The 21,383-nt window shown below is 37.5% G+C and overlaps 1 protein-coding gene across 2 annotated transcripts in view; it reads right to left on the bottom strand.

Annotated features, from left to right (window-relative positions):
- The window catches only part of LOC122805364 (mitogen-activated protein kinase kinase kinase kinase 2-like), a 1,562,336-nt gene that overhangs the window by 52,478 nt on the left and 1,488,475 nt on the right, over nucleotides 1-21,383 (bottom strand). For both annotated transcript variants that reach the window (XM_044075456.1, XM_044075455.1), the window contains one exon: nucleotides 13,050-13,105. In XM_044075456.1, the coding sequence (XP_043931391.1) occupies nucleotides 13,050-13,105 (56 nt within the window). The remainder of the gene's footprint in view (nucleotides 1-13,049; nucleotides 13,106-21,383) is intronic.

Below are 21,383 nucleotides of genomic sequence, written 5' to 3' on the forward strand. Positions count from 1 at the left end.
CAGGTTTCATGACCCATATCTGTTTGTCCTGACTTAACCTTTTAAGCAATTGCCACTCACTTTTAGAAAAATTATGTTCAACATTACTTGTTGTTTTAGTAAACAGTAATTGTCTAAAATCAAACATGCGCATTTTTTCAAACAGTACCAAAACCGGCACTGGGGATGGCTTGAAAAGACTCTTATGAGTCAAAAAATTTTGTTGAAATTGACTTTCTGTATTTTTAAACAAAAATTTAAAATTTACTTCCTAATAAACAGTTTAAAGTCAATAATCAGCTGATCAAGTTTTGCATGTGCTGTGCAAACAAATATTAAGCATCTGCTACACAACTCTGCATTGCTATCAGGAAACAGTTGAACAAAAGTTCCCACTGCCATACCCTGAGGACTTCTCAACATAGAGGATATGATCTGGTTCCCTTGTTTGTTGATGCACCAGACTACTGACAGTCCCTTGAGGGAGTGAGTCCTGTAATGCTTGCAATGCCAGAAGCACAGCTCTCATCTCTACGACATTTACATACAGTTTGGCCTCAATGGGGGACTAGGTGCCTTGGTCTGGACTCCACAGATAATGCTCCCCCACCCTATCTAGGAAGCATCCCTGGTCACTGTCGTCTTGGGCTGTGGAGGAACAAACAGACAACCCTGAGTCACCTGATCAGACTGAAGCCAACAGAGAAGGTCCTGCTTGCAAAGACTGGTGAGGCGAATCTTGAAGGACATGGGAAGCTCTAGGAAGGACCATTGTACCAATAAGAGCTTTTAGAGGATTCTCATGTAGTAACATGCTAATGGAACTAAAACAGTTGCTTTAGCCATCGAACCAAGAGTCTGTAGGACTAGGCGAGTCGGTATCAAGTTTCTGTGAAGTAATGCTTTAACCTGAGATCTGACTGTCGTCACTCTTGACAGTGTCAGCTTGGCCTAGCATCTGGTTTGCATCCAGGAGTGCACCTATAAATTTGAGGTTCTGCATGGGTTCTAGAGAAGACTTTTCAAGATTTACTGTGATACCTAAGAGTGTGCAAAGTTCTAGGATACTGTCTCTTGCCTGAATCTGATGAAGCCTGGTTGAGGAGGTGATGAGTCAGTTGTCTAGACATGGAAACACCCAGAATCCTCATTGTCTCAAGTGAGCTGTTACCACTGCCATGCATTTGGTAAACATTCCGGGGGCTGTAGTGAGTCCAAAGGGCGGAGCTTGAAACTGGCAGTGACTGGCTCCCAGCCGGAAGCGCAAGTACTTTCTGGACCACCTGTCTATTTTTATGTGATAGTATGCATCCTGAAGGTCTATAGAGCTCATCCAATTTTCCTTTTCCAGGAAAGGAAGAATGGACTGAACCGTGACCATCCAAAATGTTGCCTTTTTTACTAATTTGTTGAGTTTGCTGAAATCCAAAATGGGTCTCCAGTCCCTGGTTTTCTTTGGAACTAAAAAGAACCTTAAGTAAGTTCCAGATTCTATCTGGTCTGGTGGGACTTCTTGGATGACTCTTCTGTCGAGCAGCTATTGAATGGCTGCTTGTTCCCATTGACTGGGTGGAACATCCAGGATCTTCTTGATTGTGGGAAGGGGCTGGGGAATGAGGGATAAAATAGCCCCTGGATATGATGTTCTGCACCCACTTGTCATATGTTATGTTTAGCCAGGCTTGTAGGTGCAGATACAGTTGTTCCCCGATTACCTTCAGGACAAAGCAATCTGCCCTCCCTTCAGGACTGCTGGAAGGACTTACCAAAAAAAAGTTTCTCTGGAGCCCTGGTTTTTGCGGATCCCCTCTGCCGTGAGGGTGGCGTCTTCCATTAATGTTCCCCCCTCCGCCTCTGGAGGAACTCTCATCATGCGTGTCCTAAAAGGAGCCCTACAATTTTCTGAACAACATCTTTCCAGTGCCCCTATGACCTTTAGAGTAGGGTCTTTGATGCGTGGAAAAACATATGCCCATGGCAGACAGGGTCTTACCTTCCTGTTTACACCCGGTCACCATCTCTTTCACTTTAGGCCCAAAAAGACATGAACCAACAAAAGCCATCATTCACAAAGAAAGACTTAAAGGGCTCTGCAAAGTCACAAAGGTGCATCCAGGCCTGCCTCCCCATAGATATGCCTGAACCCACTGCCCTGCATCTTCCATCCGGTGCATAGGAAATGAAATGCAAGGAAGCATTAGCGATAGAATATAGGGTGGCGTGTTGGGAAGAACTTCTATCTTGTGACCCCTCAACTATTGCTCCTTCAAGGGAATCTAAAAGCTCTTTGATCAGATCCCTCTGCAACCTAGTGAAATTAGCCATGTAATTCAGGGACCATAGAGCAAAGGTCACTGATGAAAAGACACACTTCCCACACCTATCCATGTCCTAGAATCTCTATTCAGAGGATGGATAGTGGAGCTAGTCTCAGATTTCCTTTTTGGCTGCTGCCGCCACAAACATGGTATCTACCACAACCCCTTTGGTCTAAAACATTTTGTCTACAGGGGAAGTAATGAATTTATTTCATCTCCGAGGGGTAAAGAGAATCTGGGATCTTCTACGCCTTCTTAGAAATAAACTCAATAAGTTCGTCCAAAGGCAAAGTCACCCAAGAGGAGGGAGGTCGAGAACCAAAGGCCTTCAGGTATACTGACTCCTCCGGAGAAGGACTGCTGGACTGCCAGCCACCTCTCTGCTTAAATAATTCAAGGACGTCCCCAAAGGATACATCTTCTGGAGGAGACCATGGTCAGTATCAGAAGTGATGGACTTCTCAGGCAAGTCTAAATGTTTCCTCATGCAAGTCCTCTTTATAGGGACCTCCTTGGTCGGATACTCTGGGGAGGTTTTGGAAGAGGCAGGAGTACCAACTGTGGTATCCTGAGGCTGAAGTTTTCGCTGTCCCTATGGAAGAAATGGCTCTAAAGGAAGACACTCTAGCTGAACAAAAGGGGTCTGCGGATCTAAAGAAGACTCAGTCCGAGAGGCTGGAAAAACCATAGCTCTCTTCAGAGCCCTGAAAGTAGTCTGCTCCTGAACTGAGTGGACCTCCAAATCCAACACCCCCTCAGCTCCAGAAGACAAAATGTCCAAGGATGAAGCTGAGCGGAACTCACCTGAGACAAAGCTCTGATGACCAGGGACTGATCTGAAAGCCTCAGAGTTGATACCCGATCCATGGACCTAACTGGTACGAAACAGTTCCGAGAGTCCTCCAACTCCGACAGTGCGGAGTAACTCAAGGCAAACATTTGATCCAAAGGAGAAATCCTCTGATCAGATGTTGGATGGATCTGGCACACTGAATCTCTTGACTCCAAAGCCTGGAAGGAAGTCAGAGGAGGAATAAGAATTGGCACCTGTGACTTGGTAGAATCCGAAGCCCAAGGGGTCAGATCTGACAAAATCTTGGCCAGTGCTGGAGTGCTTAGGAGCCTTTGCACCACTCTATCCACATCATCATCTGAAAGGCTTCTGGTGGACTAAGAAGATAAGGCTGGAGACCTTGGCCTAGATCTGGGGGTACAACTTTCACCAGTGTCGGACTATCAGTCCGATACAAACTTGTTGGAGCCAAAGGACCTGACCACTCCGTGGATCTGCCTGATCCAGCCTTAGAAGTACTCATATCCAAAGGCCCTGATGGATCAGATAGTTTATATTTCTTTTCTGGTGGTTCAGAGGAATCTCTCAAAGAATGGCATTTTTGAGGTTTGGATTGGCTAGAAGAGAGATAGAGTCTGAACCAGCAATGGCTTCAGGAAAGGGAAACAGACCTTTCAGCATTAATTTGTTCTTATGGTCAACCAAGGCTCTTTGGTTGAAATTGTGACAAATACTACAGTCTTCTTTGCTTTGTTTTACCTTAGCTCTGAAGGGTGGCATTAATTTCAATTTTTTTATTGCACAATATTAAAGTGAGATGCTGGAAAAAAATTAATCATGCCTATTGATTTCATTAACGTAATGCAGCCTTCACCAGATCCACTTTCATAATCTCTTTCCCATGCTCAAAGAAACTGGTTTTGAATTTAGAATGCTTATAGTATGTCTACAGTATTACTCAAAGTCTACCCTTGGACACATAAGCAGAAATATCAGCCAGGTTAGTCATTGTCATTCCACTTACCTTAAAAACTGCCAAAGGGTCTAGTGGGTCTTTATTACGAGATCGAATGTTCAGGTGATCGAACATCTAAACATCAAACATCAAACTCGTAATATCGGAAGCAAAAAAATGGCGAATGGACGAGTTAACGCAGGGAAAGACTTCCTGGCCATTTGCCGGATTTTGCCTTTTGTGTACTGTAGAGCGATCTCTGAGTTGGTATATTTAGTTAGGGGAGGTGTGGGGCACAGCCCCCCATGTCAGGGGGGTGTGGGGGGTGAAGCTCCCCACTTAGATTTGGTGTAAAGTTATGTTTTTTATTTTGTGGCCAACGGTTATCCATCCTTGCGCCGTTCGCTGTTTTATGGTTCGATATTACGAGTTCGATGTTTAGGTGTTCGGCTACCTAAACATTCGATCTCGTAATATAGACCTGTGTCTGGCCTAGGACAAATCATCATACTGCAGGGGTACCAACACCACAGTCTCACCAGTACATTAATTCTAAAATCCACCTGAGCCTTTAAAAATATAGTTTGCCAAAGCAACAACCTTTAATAATGGGAAACACACTATTAACAACAATCTTTGCAAAAGACCGATTACTCACGTCTGTGTAAGGTTACTGTCATCAAGCAAACCAAAACCAAAGTCATTCACACTGCAACATACTTTCATCCCAGACATGCCATCATTAACAGTGCAACTTAGTTTCAATTCAGGCAAAAATAATAATTAGCCATGCAAGATCTCGTTAACCGAGATGCAAAATTATTCCCACTGTAACATAGTTTTAAAAAAACAAAGCAGCAAAGGATACTGAATACAACACTAACATGCAGCAAGTATTACAGTGGACTTAGTTGGTGGAAGGGTACCTAGGCTTTGAAGACAAGGATGAATCAATAACTAACTGTTATGGTATCTCATTCAGTTTTACATGTTTGGACTGTAGGTCCCATGTAATACACAATGTATGACTGCTGTAGCAACACCCCCAGACTTTGAAATGCTGATGTAACACTTGAGAGCACTGACTGCCTCACAAACAATGACCAAAGAATTCCTCAAAGAAACCTGTTGAGGCTGCTACAAGTCTTGAAAAATGCTTTCTGTTGACTAAGCCAACATGGGAATGGAGAAAGATTCTGTTGATACTGATGACTGCAATTAGGGGTACAGAGAATAGGCAAGTGGAGCTGGAATTTACTGGAGGAAGCTGGCAAAGACACCGAGGTACTGGGAACAAATAATTAGGGGGGGGAGGTAATAAAATGGGAAGAGGCCAAGAAGACATTGGGATTGAGGGCTAGTGATTGTACTCTATTAATCTCTGACAGGGAAGGTAAAGAGAAAGGGATAGGTAATACTAAACAAAAGTCCTGCACTGGTTGAATTTTTAATTGGATCTAGAAGAGAAGCTGCTGTTAAAAAGGGGACAATTAGTTCAGCATATAAATTATTGCACAATAACTATAGGAATCAATCAGACGAGGTCAGAAAAAATTGTGAACTGCATATCTAAGGATATATGTATGGCTCACAAATATGCAACAAAATCTAAAAGATTTAGGATTTTTGCCTGGAAGCATTTACATAGATATTTTTATACCCCAAGCAGGCTCCAAAGAACTTTTCCTCAGGTAGATGGCAAAAGTTGGAGGTGTAATGGGAAAGAAAGAAGTAAATGATGTTCTCAGAGTGCAATGAGTCAGCAGACTTTAAACATTCCCTACAGAGTACTCTGTCAGGAATACTGGGCAAGCAAAAGAGTTTAACTACGGAAATTATTGTTTTGAGCTGAGATACAGGATCTGAATTGCTAAGACCTTGTTAAATTTAATTCTTGTGGCTGCCAAATCAGCGATTAATAGAAAATGGAAATCAAACTCTAAACCAACTATATTTGATGCAGTGAATATTGTAAAAGGGGAAAAAGAATACGAAGTGGGATCTTTACAAAAGGGTAAGAGTAAGTTATAAAAAAATTGTGGGAACATAGCAATCAGAAAAATGTTTTGTAAGATGAATGAGGTTTAAGATGGCAAGAATTGAACAATATATATATATATATATATATATATATATATATATATATATATATATATATATATATATATATGCTGTTGCTTTGATTACATAATATATAATATACGTGATGTATAGCATTTGTAAATTTGAAGTTATTAATATGGTTTAATTATGTTTATATAAATGCAAGTTTCCTATGTCTCAAGTGAAAATTCAATAAAGATTTTTTTAAGAATGTGTTCTGTTGGAACCTTGCAATCTTATAAGTTCAAAGTATAACAACTTAGGCCATTTTCATTCATAAAACTCAAAGCAACCCATATTCCACTTTGAAAACATTTTCTGTTCTTTCAACACAGAGATGTAACCTTCTGTGCATAAAAGAGACAAAAAGATACTCAAACCTCTTTAGCTCTTAACTCCTGGAAGAGCAGGTAAATAATTACATTGAACGATCTGTGCTGTACAGGATCTCTTCTCAGAGAGAGTACCGATGAGCAGAAAAAAGAAAAGGAAGGTACTTGAATCTTCTGATTTAGGGGGAAAATAAGAGAAAACCATTGGCATAAATGAAGGATTTCTAAATCAATATACTTTGTCCTTCAAAAAACGTATAAGGTTCTGAATATGTAGCACATATGCAAAAAAAATGTAGCCAAACTGAAAAGGCAGGCTAAAAGATAAGCTTTGCAAGCACAGTGATAAATATTTAAATGTATACAAACTTCAGTACTACACTGATGGACAGTTACACATTTATACATCATGTGATGGAGTATAACAATAACAGTTACATGGGTGCATAGTTTAATTGTATATTAGGGTTACAAGACATATTCTAGACCACGACTTCAAATAAATAGAAATGTTTTTGTGTGACATTAGGGCTACAAGACACATTCTAGACCACAACTTCAAATAAGCAGAAATGATGTTTTTGTGTGACATTAAGGTTACAAGACACATTACATACCACGACTTCAAACAAGCAGAAATGATGTTTTGGTGTGACATTAGGGTTACAAGACACATTTTAGACCATGACTTCAAATAAGCAGAAATGTTTCTGTATGACATTAGGGTTACAAGACACATTCTAGACCACAACTTCAAATAAGCAGAAATGTTTTTGTGTGTTATAGGTATATAATTAGTTACACAGTTTTGAGTTATAGGCAGTAGTAGTTTATTAAGGTTTACTAACCAGATAAGTTGAGTATTGATAGCGTTAGCCTGGTGTAGTCTGACTTGATAGCATAGAAGTAGATATTATTACTGTGCTAATTATAAAGCTTAGGTCTTTGAAAAGCTTGTCAATGACTGATGAGAAGGAGAATATGAAATGGGGGTGGAGGGATCTGTAGGGAAAGAAAACAGGTAAGTTCATAAGAAAGGAGATGGGGGATAGAGGGCTGGGGAGTGAAAGAAGATAACTGAAAAAGGCAGAGATTGCAGAAGTGAAGAGCAGGGGTGGAAGAGATGAAGATATATTAAAGCAAAAAGATGTATGTGAGAGATCATCTTAGGGAGTTAAGAACAGAAGGAGTTATGAGTCTATTAGGTTACCAAGGTGAAGTCCATGTGCACAACCATGAATAAAGCCAAGTACTGCCTTAAATTTGGTTTGAAATTATATAGTCTGCTAGTTAACCTTAAATGGGTTGGTAACATGTTCCACAGCTTTGATAAGTAAGATGAGTAAAAGGGAGTCTTCAGCAGAGTGGTGGGAATTGCTGGAAAGTATCAAAGAAGCAGTGATTTGTTGGTGGATCATAAGGTACGAGGTGGGGTATATTGTTGTAGTACATTATCCATGGGGGGGCATTTATCTGTGTCATGTATGTGAGTATGGGTAGTGGTTAACTGGGTATAAGTTACATGTGGCAGTAGTTCTAAGAAGTACAGTTGATTCAGGGCTAGGCAACGGTAGCATCTGTATGGGAGGCTACCAGCAAATGTTACTACTTTATCGTAACAAGCTTCAAGTTTGTTCAGTATAGTAGTCTGCAAATTAGTAGATATAGGCGAGGCATAAAGGAGTATGGGTAAGATGTTAGATGAAGTTATGGTTTTCCCGGCTGTGATTGTCAGGCAGGACTTGAAAGTTTTGACTTTTATGTGGCTTGTTGCATGTGCAAGTCAAACTTAAGGTTCTCATCAATAGTGGCACCCAGTAGCTTTGTACATGTTACTGTTTCTATGCCAACACTGTGTTGGGTTAAGCAATGGTGAGGGAGTTTTTCATGGTGGAGAGTTGTTTGGGTGTACAATGCATGAGCTCACTTTTCTTAGTATTTAGAAGTAAGTTTGCAATGTCTATGATTCAATGGCAGAGAAAGATGTCTGAGTGATGGTTTGAACTTCTGAGAGAGATGATGCAGCACAGATTAGGGCAGAGTCATCCACAATTTGCATAAATGATGCATATGGTGGCTGTATGTAGGACGTTGGTGAAAATAAGAGCAGTGGTCTAAGAACTGTGCCTTGGAGGACTCTTACAAGGATAGGCAAAAAAGGGGAGAGATTGTTTTACCATTTTACAGCCTGTTGTCTACTCGAAAGAAGCTAGGTATGAAATCATGAAAGTGACATGTGGGATAGTCCTAGGGAGGAGAGTTTGATCAGTAATTTTGAGTGAGGAAACAATGTTGAATGACTTGGAGACATTAAGGAATATAGAGGAGTCTAGATGACCAGCATCTTCTTGGAGTTGATGGCACTAGTGTAATGGAGAAAGGCAGTTGTGGTACTGTGCCGCAAGCGTAATCCATGCTGTGCTTAGTAGAGTAGGTTACTGTTTGCTAAATAGTTGCGTAAATGTGTATGTATACATTTCTCAAGAAACTTTCATAAGGGGAACAATACTGCAATTGATCTGTAGTTTGTGAATTCTATGGAATTATGACCTTTGCAGGTGGATAATGAAGGATTTTTTTTCCAGAGCAGTGGAGTATAGCTCTCAGAGATTGAGTTTTTGATCAATATTGAGATAGGAGAGGATACCTGTTCTGCTGCCTGCTTGAAATACTCATCTGGAAGGTAGACTGCTACCAGACTTCTTGGTTTCAGTTCTTTGAAATGTTTTAATAGTAGTGGCAGGGACAGGTTGCAATGTGAACAATGAGGGACCATTAACTGTTGAAGTTTGGTATGGTCCTGCAACCTGTTATCCTTGATGAGTGAGAGAACAGTTTGGACAAAGTTGGGTATTGAACTGGGAGGCTATGCTATTGGTAAAGCCATCTGTTGTTGGAGGCAGTGTATTGTTTTTATTGGCCTGGGTGGAGTTGGATTTTCGTTGATGATCAGAACAGTTTTTGAGTTATGTTGGTGTTTGCCCTGAAATTTAGTAAAACATTTTCTTGTCCGTACTGGCATGGTATCTTGTTTTATTTCCAAGATAGTGAATTTTTGCTAGTAGTTTTGAGTCTTATTCAGGGACCATTCTTATGATACTATGTTTCTAGTTTTCATTAGGTTATTGGGTTTCTTTATTTAGCCATGGTGCTGGATCTGTTTTTATTTGTTTGGTTCTAGAGGTGGCTAGTTCATTTAGAATGCTTAGGAACATTCTGTTAAATTCAATGACTGCTTCTTCTAAGGTATTTTGATGATAGTCCCACCAGATAGATGTAGACAGGAGCTGGCTGGGATGCAGGATTAGAAAGAATCAATGAAAGAAAGAAACTAAGAACACACACTACAACTGGGGACTAAAAAAGGTTCTCAGGTATGTAGTACCCACTCTTGTCTGACTTTTCTGGGTAGGAAGCAGTGAGCAGTGCTTGCTTTGGTGAAATAATTGAGAAAGAAATAAGAGGTATAAAGAAGTTTGGATTGCGATCTGCACCTTTAAATGAGGGAACTGAAGTTTTAAAAGTGTAATAAAGTACTACTGTTGCGCCGCAATTGAGTTTCTTGTATTTTTTCCTTAACGAATTAAGGCTGCACAGATATAAGGCTGCTATGTTTTGGAAAGAAAATGCAGTTAAGTGGTAGTTATGTTAAGACTGAGGTAGTGGTCAAAGGGATAGCCTAAATTGATATTAGCATTAGCACCACCTGATTAGCTGGGTGACACACCTCAGTTTTGAGTATAATAAAAGTCTTATGCTACTTATTTAATAACATACATATTAGTTTGTTACATTTGCCTTGGAACATGCTGGACGCGGGTGCACAGCATCTGGGCTCACTTTTGGTTCTCTAACTTTGTTCTGGGAGAGTTTTTTTTGTCTTAGAAGTTCAGTACAATGACACTTAAGGGAGGATAAAAGATTATAAAAGACAGAGGAAAGAACGGAGGATGGTGACTAACATGCAAGTTCCATGTAATGTACTAGACAAAAAGATGCATACTGAACAGGAGACATAAAAAAGTGAAAAGTGAGCACTGTAGGCAGGTCGGCAGAGCAATTCTCATTACACCCTCTGAAAGTGCCTTTGGTGTTTGCTTATGGGAACTCCCTAGAAAGGCAGTCTTTTGCAGGGGGAGGGGGGTTCCCAACTTGATCTACAGAAGCTAACAGCTGGCCATATATTATAGCACTACAAATCAATGCTCTTATAATCAGTGTTATAACTACAAATAAATCATCTTTTTTTCCTTTTAAACAGGCTAGTACGTCTATTGAGGAGACACAGCAGGTTCGCCATTTAATGCATCTCTCAGGCAGTTTAAAGATCATGTGAAACAACTTTCTGCTGTAATCATGGTCTCATTATGTAAAGTGTGTTTTCTGATTATAAAATAAATAGCTTTTACTTTAGTTACTTCAATAAACTATGATTATTACGTACAGTAACCTGTGTTTGCATCTGGTGTATGCTGAGCAGCTGCTTCCTTATTTCATGTCAGGTGACTTGGAATTCTAATGATGAAATTGTTAGCACATACAGTTTGCAGCGGGCAGGTGTTTTCTGTAGTCTGTAGCAGATTTCAACATGCAAATGGAGCATGATCAATCAGACAATAATCCAAAAAAACAAATTTAGTTATACTCAAGTAAATGCAGATTAAAACAGAATTAAGATTTCCTGTAAAGTGTATAATTGGGCAATAATCCATGACTGTGTGTAGGTATAGCAGGATTGTTCAACCGGTTCATATGGTTTAATCCTGATACACACATACTTTGCAATTTCTGATTGGCGCATATACCGGTATATGAACAAATCAAAAATTGCAAACTGAAGCCACTTCTGTTCAATGCAGAACAGTGGGTTTGCTAACTTCAAAAATAATTTTCATAAGCAATGCAGGACTCGGGATTGGGCTGCTGAACTTGGGACAGTCTCACTCAAATAGGGATGTCTGGCAACCCTGTTTGCATATGATCTTTAACAGCAAAGGTACACTAAATAAAATACAACAGATCTGTATTTCAACTGCTTCATTCTAATTGCAGTGTCTGTATACAATTAGCTCAGTAGTGAATCTTAAACATATGCATACTACTAGTAACAACAAAAAATATTGAAGTGTAAAGCATAACTGTGTAACTGGTAGATGGGAAAATCACCTTCAGAAACATTTTGCAGCCTGAAGTTAGAGGATAATAGACTCCTGGACAAGAAAGATGACAATGGTAAGCAATGAATCTTTATACAGGAATACAATAAGTTTTTTTTGGCACAATTATACATACCTCCCTCACAAAGATTGTTTTGAGAATGGCATAATCATAACAATTGTATGATTTTTAAATGCAGTGTTTTTGCTTTCAGATGCATATCTAGTATCAGACAAACTGGCACACTATGCTGTATGTTAGTTTGGTTTCTTTGGGGGGGGCTAGAACCCCCCAACCCCTGTCTGGAGAGTTCTAAGGGGGTTAAGGAGGGCACCAATCCCCCCCTTTAGAAATGGGATAAAAGGAAAATGCAGTCTGCAGACGTAGAATAATGACATGTAATGTGAACATCTTATGTTGAAGGTATTCCAAAGGCACTAGTGCTGTCACAGTTCTAATTACCTTGCACCAGTGTTTCGCATTCTGTCTTAGCTGCACGTAATAGGGCTATGTATGTAGGTGAAATAAGTGTTTTGGTAAACATTTATTTCAGATTCATTTGTAGCCCTATTTATGTGCAGCTAGAACAGAATTAAAACACCTGTTGCTGGTAATTAGTACTACACGACAGCACTAATGCTTTTTATACCCTTTATGTTTCAGGGGAATTGTTATAGTAAAATAATACCATTGTTTGTCTCATGGCTTGGAGTCTGACCGCTAGGAATGACAAAAGAAGCAGTATGGTCCGTGTGTCTGTTTTTATTTTGTGAATGTTCTATTGACAGGAACTAGAACCAATTAATCTTAATTTTATGACGAGATCCTGGCACATTTGTACACTTTTCTTTGGGTTATTTCAGGAATGCTTTCTGCTGAAGGCAGATGATGGTCTGAATGAAATAACTGCATATCTCAAATACAGACGGTGTTGTGGTCACAACAGGAAGCATATATCTTTTTTAATAATGTCAATCTGTTAAAATCAAAGGCCAGGTTAGAAAGACTCAAAGAACACATGGCCAATACATTTACAAACATCTAACAAAACAGATGTTTATGGGAGATTTTCTAAAGGGGCTGATGCGTTCCAATATAAATGACTGCTGAAGAAAGTCTCCAGGAGAGCACCAGGAATTTTCACAAAGTAATATCCTGATAACTGAAACTGCCTATATGAAGATTTAGTTAAAATTGTATGAGCATCAACAAGGGTAAAAAAAAAAAAAAGAAAAATACTAGTGCACTAAAAATAAGAGCTCATCTGAAAGTATCCTTAAATACAACTGATCAGTGTAAGTAATCCAAGACTATAAATGTTAAGGTCACAGTTATATTATAGGCATTTAAAAAAAGGCTTTGTCAGCTTTGTCATACTACATAGCTTAAATATTGTCGAGCAATTCACTCACTTGTTTGTACCCACCACTCGGAAGACTCTTGATTTGTCAGTGATTTCTTGTGTTACCTATGAAAAGAACAGGAACAAAAGGGAAATGAGGGTTGTGCCTTCATTTTTAACTTGTGTCCCATCAACAACTACAATGACTTCAAGAGCACAAACCTATTCTTTTTTTTTTGTTCATCTGTTTTTTTTTTCTGGTTTTATAGTTAATACAAAGCATTCTGCAACCATTTACACCTTGCCAATATCCACCCCCTTTATTCCTTTTTTAAATACCATTATTAAAATGTCACTTAAAACGCAGGCACAGATACATTACTAGAAAAGAAAACAAACCATATTAACATTGTTTCCATTTACAAACAAGACACTGCATCTTCCCTTTCTTTATAACTGTCTTTCAGTACATTACATAAATCACTTAATGCCTGCCTTCCCTTAAACTTCACTCCTCCTCTTGAACATTAATCTGCAAGCATTGTTATCACAAGTACCATTTATTTCTAATTTGATTTCTCACTTTTCAAAAATCCTTCTTCCAGTTCTTGTATCTCCTTTATAATATTCAATACTTCAAATACAGCTGGTTTCAGATTTTGATTTCCATTTTCTAGTAATTGCTTTCTTGGCAGCACCAGACTTAAACTTAATAAAGTCTTACTATGTCTATGCAATTCAGATAGTTCAAAATAATCATTTCCTTAGCTACACCCATTTGCTCACTGAATATTTCTGATAGAGTACTCTGTAGGGAATGTTTAGTCTTCCAACTCATTACAACTCTCAAAACATATATTCCAAATTACCTCTTCTCCATCACATCTAAAACATTTGCTGTTTACCTGAGGAAAAACTGTTTAAAGTCTGCTTGGGGTATAAAAATACTTATGCAAACACTTCCAAGCAAAAATGCCAAACTTTCTTGATTTTGTTGCATACTTGGGAGCTATACATATGTTCTCCCATTGTTCCCTTCTAAATTGCTTTTCCAGTATCTCTTCCCTGTCTTTTTGCTAATTACATGACATTCTTATACTTGTGCAATATTTTATATGTCCTATTAATTACCCCTTTTTAACAGCAGTTTCACTTTAAGATAAGACTGAAAAATATCCTAGAGCAGATCTTTCACTTAGGACCCCCCTGTATCTTTCTCTTTACCTATACACTAATATTAGTCCCTGATATGGAAGGCAGTCTCAAACCTGCAGTCCAAACTTCTTGGCCTTTTCCCACTCTGTTACCTTTCCCAGTGTAGTTATTTGTTCCAAAAACATTGACTCTTTTGCTAGTTTTCTCCAGTAAATTCCAGCCCTCTTTTGCCTATTTTCTATACCCTTACTTTCAGTCATCCCTATTGGCAAAATTCCCTTTCTCCATTCACATTAGCTTTGTTCTTAGAATATTTTCTGCAACTTTATGAATATAATATTCTGTATGGTGGTTATTATTCTCCTTAAGGATCTGCATTCAAAAACCAAGTCTTACCTTATTCACTGAACTCCCCCCACTCAGGCTACTTCTTTATCATCATCATCATCCCTTTCCACTTTGAATTATACCCATCTACTTGTTTTGTGTATATGAACCTTAACTATGTCACTCTAGAATATCCCTTCAAATCAGGTAATCCTAAACTACTTTGCTCTAGTATGAGGATCAACTTATCCCACTTAACTCTTGCCCTATTTCCCTCCCAGATAAACTCACTCAACTGTTTATTAATTATCCTCAACGTCTCCTCTGGTTGATAGAAATATGCCTCACCTGTATATAAAGCTAAAGGGACTAAAAACATATTCACTGCATGCATCTTACTACCCATATCCATAAATAAGAGCTCCCACTTTCTCAGTTGTTTTTTTAATTTTTTGTTTAATTTCTTCCCACATATCTTTAGCTGCCATAACAGAAGCCTTTTTTTATTCATACTCCTAAATACTTCATCTTATCATGTCCCCATAAATGTGGGTACTGCTAAACCAAGCCATAAGTGGATACCTAATTTAAGGCTTTGGCCTTTGTTTTATCTTCATTAATTTTATATCCTGAAAAAACTTGAAACTGTCTCATATGTCCTCTTCCAGATATTTCAAGTAGAAAATATCATCAGCAGCAAATAAAGGCAACTCTTTTGATTATCATACCAAATGTATCCTTGAATTTCGGAGTCCCCTTTTTTCTTTGCCAATGGCTCTAAATATAAAGCAAATAACAATGGGGAAAAAAGGACACCCCTTATTTTTGTAGAAGGGAATCCAAATATTTCCAATCCCCTACTCAAACTCCTAGCTTACTCTGTCAAATGCTTTCTATGTAGCAAGACCCACCAACAAAAATGGTACTTTCTTACACACTACTTCCCTCCAGCTCGTCATTGTTCTATATGTTGTCTAATGTTTGCCTTCCCTCCACAAAACCACGCTAATCCATATCTATCAATTTTGGCAACACCTTTGCCATTTTTTTAGAAGAATGTTTGCCATTCTTTCAGCTAGTATAGACAAACACTTTATAATTATGGCTTAAAACTGAAATGGGTCTATATGAGGCTGGATCTGATAGGTCTTTACTCTCTTTGAGTAATACAGCCACCAGAGCTTTCTTCCAATATCATGGTGCTTCCTCTCCTTTTAAAACATTATTAAAATCTTAAAGATCCTTATACTTTCTTCCCTCCTAACTTCCAAACCTCCACAAGAATACCATCTGTTCCTGGAGACTTCCCTGTAGATTGATTATACATCAGTTTTTACCTCATCTCCTCCTGTCTTAACTATTAATTTTGGAGACTCATCTTCCTCTAATCTTGGGCATAATTACACCATCAATAACTATTTCCATTTGTTCCCTTTCCTGGTTTCCACATGTCTCTACTTTATACAAATTTTCATAAAATTTCCAAAAAATCTCTAATACCTCTATAGGATCTCTGGTTATTTTTCTTGTCATAGGCTCCCTAAGTATGGTGAAACCCCTTTCTACTTTCTGTTGCCTAAGTTGTTATTTTTGATAACTCCAGAGCACAAAAACTTTTAGAATAACTGCTTAACAGCAATCATTCTAAACTCCTGCATATTATCCAAACACTTCCGTATTTTCCTTTTAGCATTCTGCAGCTGTTCCTCTTCTTGGTCTATGAGATTCCCCTTATTCTGAAAAAATTTAACCTTGGTAAGCCCCTCTAAATAATTTCTATTACTGCTTAACTGTATCTCTCTATCTTTTATTTTTACCTTATTTTTAAACTCCAGTTTCATTTTATCCCACTCACTAGCTAATCCTTCTGAAGAAATTTCTATCTCCCCTAATAATTCTCAAATAATTTCAACTACCCATTCCTTAAACTTCTTGAGAAAGTGCCAGTGTCATTTTTACTTCATTAGCCCACATTTTATATCAGTGTTTTATCCATCTGAAATGGTTACTGGATGTGTGGTGAAGCTTTCAATTAAATGCACATGTTCCTGTGAAATGTAATTTCTATCCAGTCTAGCTCAGTTATTGTCCCTTGGGGAATAATATATAAATTCTGTCCAAGTTCCTACTACTGAATTTATGTCTTCCATAACAATTATTTTCATATATTAATTTCTTCATACATCTACCCTCTTTTGTTATATTTTCCCTTCTAAGTTTCCCTGATGCATCCTCACTGTTGCAAATCAATTTCCAGTCCCACCTATAAATATTTCCTGCTGAAAATGATTACTTCTATCAAAATGTTCTTAAGCTTTATAAAAGCAGTTTTCAGCAGAACATAAATACATGCCAGCGTAACCCCCCCCCCCGCCAACAACCTTTTACAACTACAAATCTACCATTATTGTCTTTTTTTTCCTTCTATTACTATTGGAGTCCCTCTTGCAATCAGTAGTATTAGTTTTGTTTTCCTTTGTCCCTGATATACTGCTGAATATCCATTCTGAAATATTTTTTTGTCAAATTCACTGCTCATTTCTTTCCAAATGTGTCTCATGCAACACTGCTTTGCATTCTGCATTTCTTAATATATTTCAGTACAATTTCCCTTATGTCTATGACTGTAAGGCCATTTACATCCCAATACATTATGGATAGAACAGCCATTATGATTAAAAGCTATTGTTCCTTTTTTTTTTTTTACTTCCAACTTTTGTCTTGCATACAAATGCCAATGTTTAGCAAGCTGATCTTTTATATAGTTGTTTCTTCTCATCTCCACATGAATCAATGTCACATTTCTCAGACGTTTTGATTTAATGAAAGCAACAAAAAGCTAAATACATTTTCAGAGTACCACTATAAACTTTGAACACATAAAACTATGAATTTTTAACAAATGAAATTTAGCCTTCCATATAGGGACAACTGCCCCAAATGAACAGCTTTACCCACAGGCATAACCTAATATAAAATTAAGGTTACCCCTGCTGAAGTGCACACAACAGCCTGTGTTCCCACTTACGCAGGTTTTTGTCTGTTTTTTTCTTATCTCTTTTCCCCTTCCGTATGTGAAAAACAGGTGCACTGGCTATTCTTTAAATAAAACTAAACTATGTACTATTCTTTTAAATGCATTAAAATATTAAAGCTGCTGGGGAGGCTACTATCTTTTATTCACTTGCCATAATTTCAATCTTTTTTCACTGAACTGCTTGTAATGCAGATACAAGAAAATTAGCATTTTCATGGCTTTCATCATTTTGACTTATTTTTCAGCCTATTTGCTTACAGATTAAGCCAAAGACATTAATCTAGACACCCACCCTTGTAAAAACAAGGGAAGTTATCATCTTACTTCTACATATGATAATCAGTTCACATTTACACCCTCACCCTGCATCCCTGATCACAGCATTATATTAACTTAAAAGTGCTTCTGTTTAGCCTTTCTTCTCATTTATACTGTAAAATCTATATTTCTTACAAGTAAAGATGTACTTATTTACTTTAATATCTTTAACACATACAACAGTCACTGAAAAGACTGCTTCACACACATTTAAAATACCCCTGACTAAACACTTTACAAAACGGCTTTACAATATAACATGCAGTTTATATTATGAAATGTTTTATGCAAACAATAAAAACAAAAATTGTTTTACTTACAGTTACTTATTTTTTCTTTAGTGTCCTTCAAACATTAAAGTCATAATGTGGGATATATGCTTTACAGTCCACCCACAAGTTTAACAAAGGCAACAAAAGTCCAGTCTTTTCTCACCCACTTTTTATTTGCTAAGTCATATTTCACTAACATGATTGATGTTTTATAATCTCACATTTATTCACTAATTTCAGTGTTGCTGGTCTTTTTCCTGACCATCTCCAAACACTAAACTCTGCTTCAAGTCCGAGGTACTCCTGATTCTTCCTGACAATTCCTGTGCATTTTTCTGTCTCTCAAGCACTTTCTTTGGAACACTGGGCAATGTTTCACTGGGAAAGTCTCTCTTTGAACTTTACTTTACCTTCTGCTTGTGGGCTCACTTTTTTTGTACAATAAACATGTTTATTTCTTACTTAGCTTGTTCTGCATAAAAATGTCTGTTACTCCAGGAAAAAATACTCTGAAGACAGCTGAATAAAGCAGCTTGAAACTCATACTTGCCTCCTGACATTCCCTGATTGCTGGGGTACATTTGCTTCTCTTCTCTTCTGTCTGGTATACAGTGAACAATCTTTTTTTCCACAAACACTCTGCTGTCTTCAACTTTTAATACTTTCCACTTCTTCCACAGTTTTGCCAGGATCAAGTCTTCCTGCTAGTATGATTGCATCTTTACTAATATATGTCTTGGCTGCTTTCTTATGGCCAGATTTGGAGCATACACTCATTGTGCCCTTTCAATTAAAAACATCCTGCTGTGAAACACAGCTACAGTTGCACCTTTGGGTTTTCATAATATTAATACAGTCTCTGTTCCTTCCAGTTTCTCTAGTACAGCAGAAAAATCTCAGTTTTTTTCTGTGTGCTCAGTCTTCTAACTGTACTGTTTTTGTGAAACAGTTCTTCTTGAGAAACCTCATACTCGGCCAGTTGTTTTTAGCATTTCATCCTCTGCTTTTTGCAGTTTTATCAGATCATCTAAATAGCTAGTTAAAGCTTCTACTACTTTTCCAGCTTTTTGTTATTCAAACTGATATATTCCTTTAATGTTTCATTTATTTTAATCACCTCTGAGTACATTTGATTTATTTTTTTCAATATATTACTGGAAGCCATCTCTAGAATCAAGGCTGAAGCTTAACCCTTTTGCTGAACAGCTACAGAATCCTTCCCAATGTTTTCTCTTAACTTTTAATGGATGATTTTTTTCAGGTTTTCTAGATTTCTTCTTAGCTGGCATCCAGGCAGCGTACTTAGTAGCCAGAAATTGGATTTTACTCCTAAAACAGTTTCAATGACACTTCTTTTTCTCAGTTTATGTTTTCGCACTGGGACAGCTGAAGTTAAGTTGCTAATCAGTGTGCAGCCAGGGGTGAATTTGTCAATACCCATCCAATCATCCTGTTCCTAGTTAAAGGAAAATAATGTATCACACTTAAAAATGTTCATTTCTATGAAATCACCACAAGTTGTGATTCAAGAACCATCAAAGTAAGTGAACTGCCATGGTATAGATCATCAGACGTTCACAGAAAAATTAACATATTCATATTCTGAAGATGAAGTAATCATACCAAATGTGATTTTTCTAAATAACTGGTGGAATGAAGCAGAACACTAAGGTATCCTTTTGATTGTAAATTCTAAGGAAAAAGGAAACGAGTACACACAGACAACACAGTGACACAATATAACTGCATGATAAATACAGCCATGAGACATTAGAAAACAGCACAAGAGTAAATGCCACCTTAACAACATTAGTGGATCAGCAGAAATCAGAACATATGAAGCATCAGAAAATAACAATGAAATCAAACATGGTGGCATATGTCCACAGACATTCCTGAGAGGAAACATGGAACTGAATTCATGTTCTTGAAACGAAAGGAAAATTGGGGGTCATGCTAAGACTTGTTGGGTCCTAAAGCACAGGATGAGGCTACTTACTGGAAAAATACTTGCCTTTGAGAGAGCTGCTAATCAGTGTAGCTGACATTGAAAAACAGGAAATGATAATTAGAGCCTGCTGGCTAGCACAACTGTTAGAAACATTGGGAAAATTTGATGTATATTCTCCTATTTGTCCAAACCAATACAGTACTCTACCAACATGCTTTAGCCATCTTTCTTACTTTCTGTGTAGTAGTAGGGAATACATCCAAGGTAATTTTTTTCCGATTTACTTTTTACTGGAAGATTTTTTAATTTCATGAAAAAAAAGAAGTATACACATGAAGAAAAAGAACAACATGATAAAAACACTTGAGAAAACTATATGCCATCTTTACATAATAAATGTTATAGAATTTATCAACCTGAAAATGAAACCTCTATCAAATTACAGTTTAGTTCCCCTACGAAGTTCTTCAATAAGTGAAACGTGCATAATGGAATTTCCATCAGGTATAAATTTCTAGTGAGCTTTACTGATATCCTAAAGTGACTTCCCAGTGTAGCAGTCAAAAGTTAAAAGAAAGCATATCTTGTTATGAACATCAAGTAACTCTGATGTACTGCACTTAATTAAGGACTCGAGTCAGACAATGTATACAATACTAAGCTCTATTTATTCATACAAGGGTTTGGAATGTTTCCCCAATATTCTATGATATTAACTTACAAAATTTCAAGTATTTGTGTGCCATACTGTAAAATCTTCCCAAATCATCAGTTTTGAATCTATGTTAGATCTAATACTGACCAGTAGAAAATTTGCAGTTGCAGACTTGAAAATATTCTATAGTTATAAGAAGCTACTGTTCATGGTGTACAAGTGTGAATGTGCATGTTCACATGCTACCATAAGACCTAGTTAAAGTATAAAAATCTGGCCTACTGCTCTTACAATTGGTGTGTGATATTATTGTGTAAAACACTTGCTGGTTACCAGCTGTTATGAATGTATGTTTTTCATCTGGCATTATTTGGTGAAGTACTGACAGGGAAAATATCTAACCGGCATAATGTCTGGTATTAGTTTTTCATGTTTTGATTAAGTAGATTGATTGTTTTGTTTTATTTTCTTCAACATTACAATGAACTTTATTTGTTCTACTCTAAATAATATGGTGGGAATAGTGAATCTTATTCATGACATAATGTCTCACTCCAAAAAATATCATTTTGCAATTCCTTTTCTTTGAATACTGACTTTGAACTGCATTGTGTTGAATTTAGACTTGCTTTGAACAGATCAGGTTTTTCAGATGAGTTCTGAAGAGATGGGAACTAGTCTATCCTTAT

Source organism: Protopterus annectens, chromosome 6.part1, assembly GCF_019279795.1.
Source record: "Protopterus annectens isolate FY-2018-M chromosome 6.part1, PAN1.0, whole genome shotgun sequence".
NCBI lineage: Eukaryota > Metazoa > Chordata > Ceratodontiformes > Protopteridae > Protopterus > Protopterus annectens.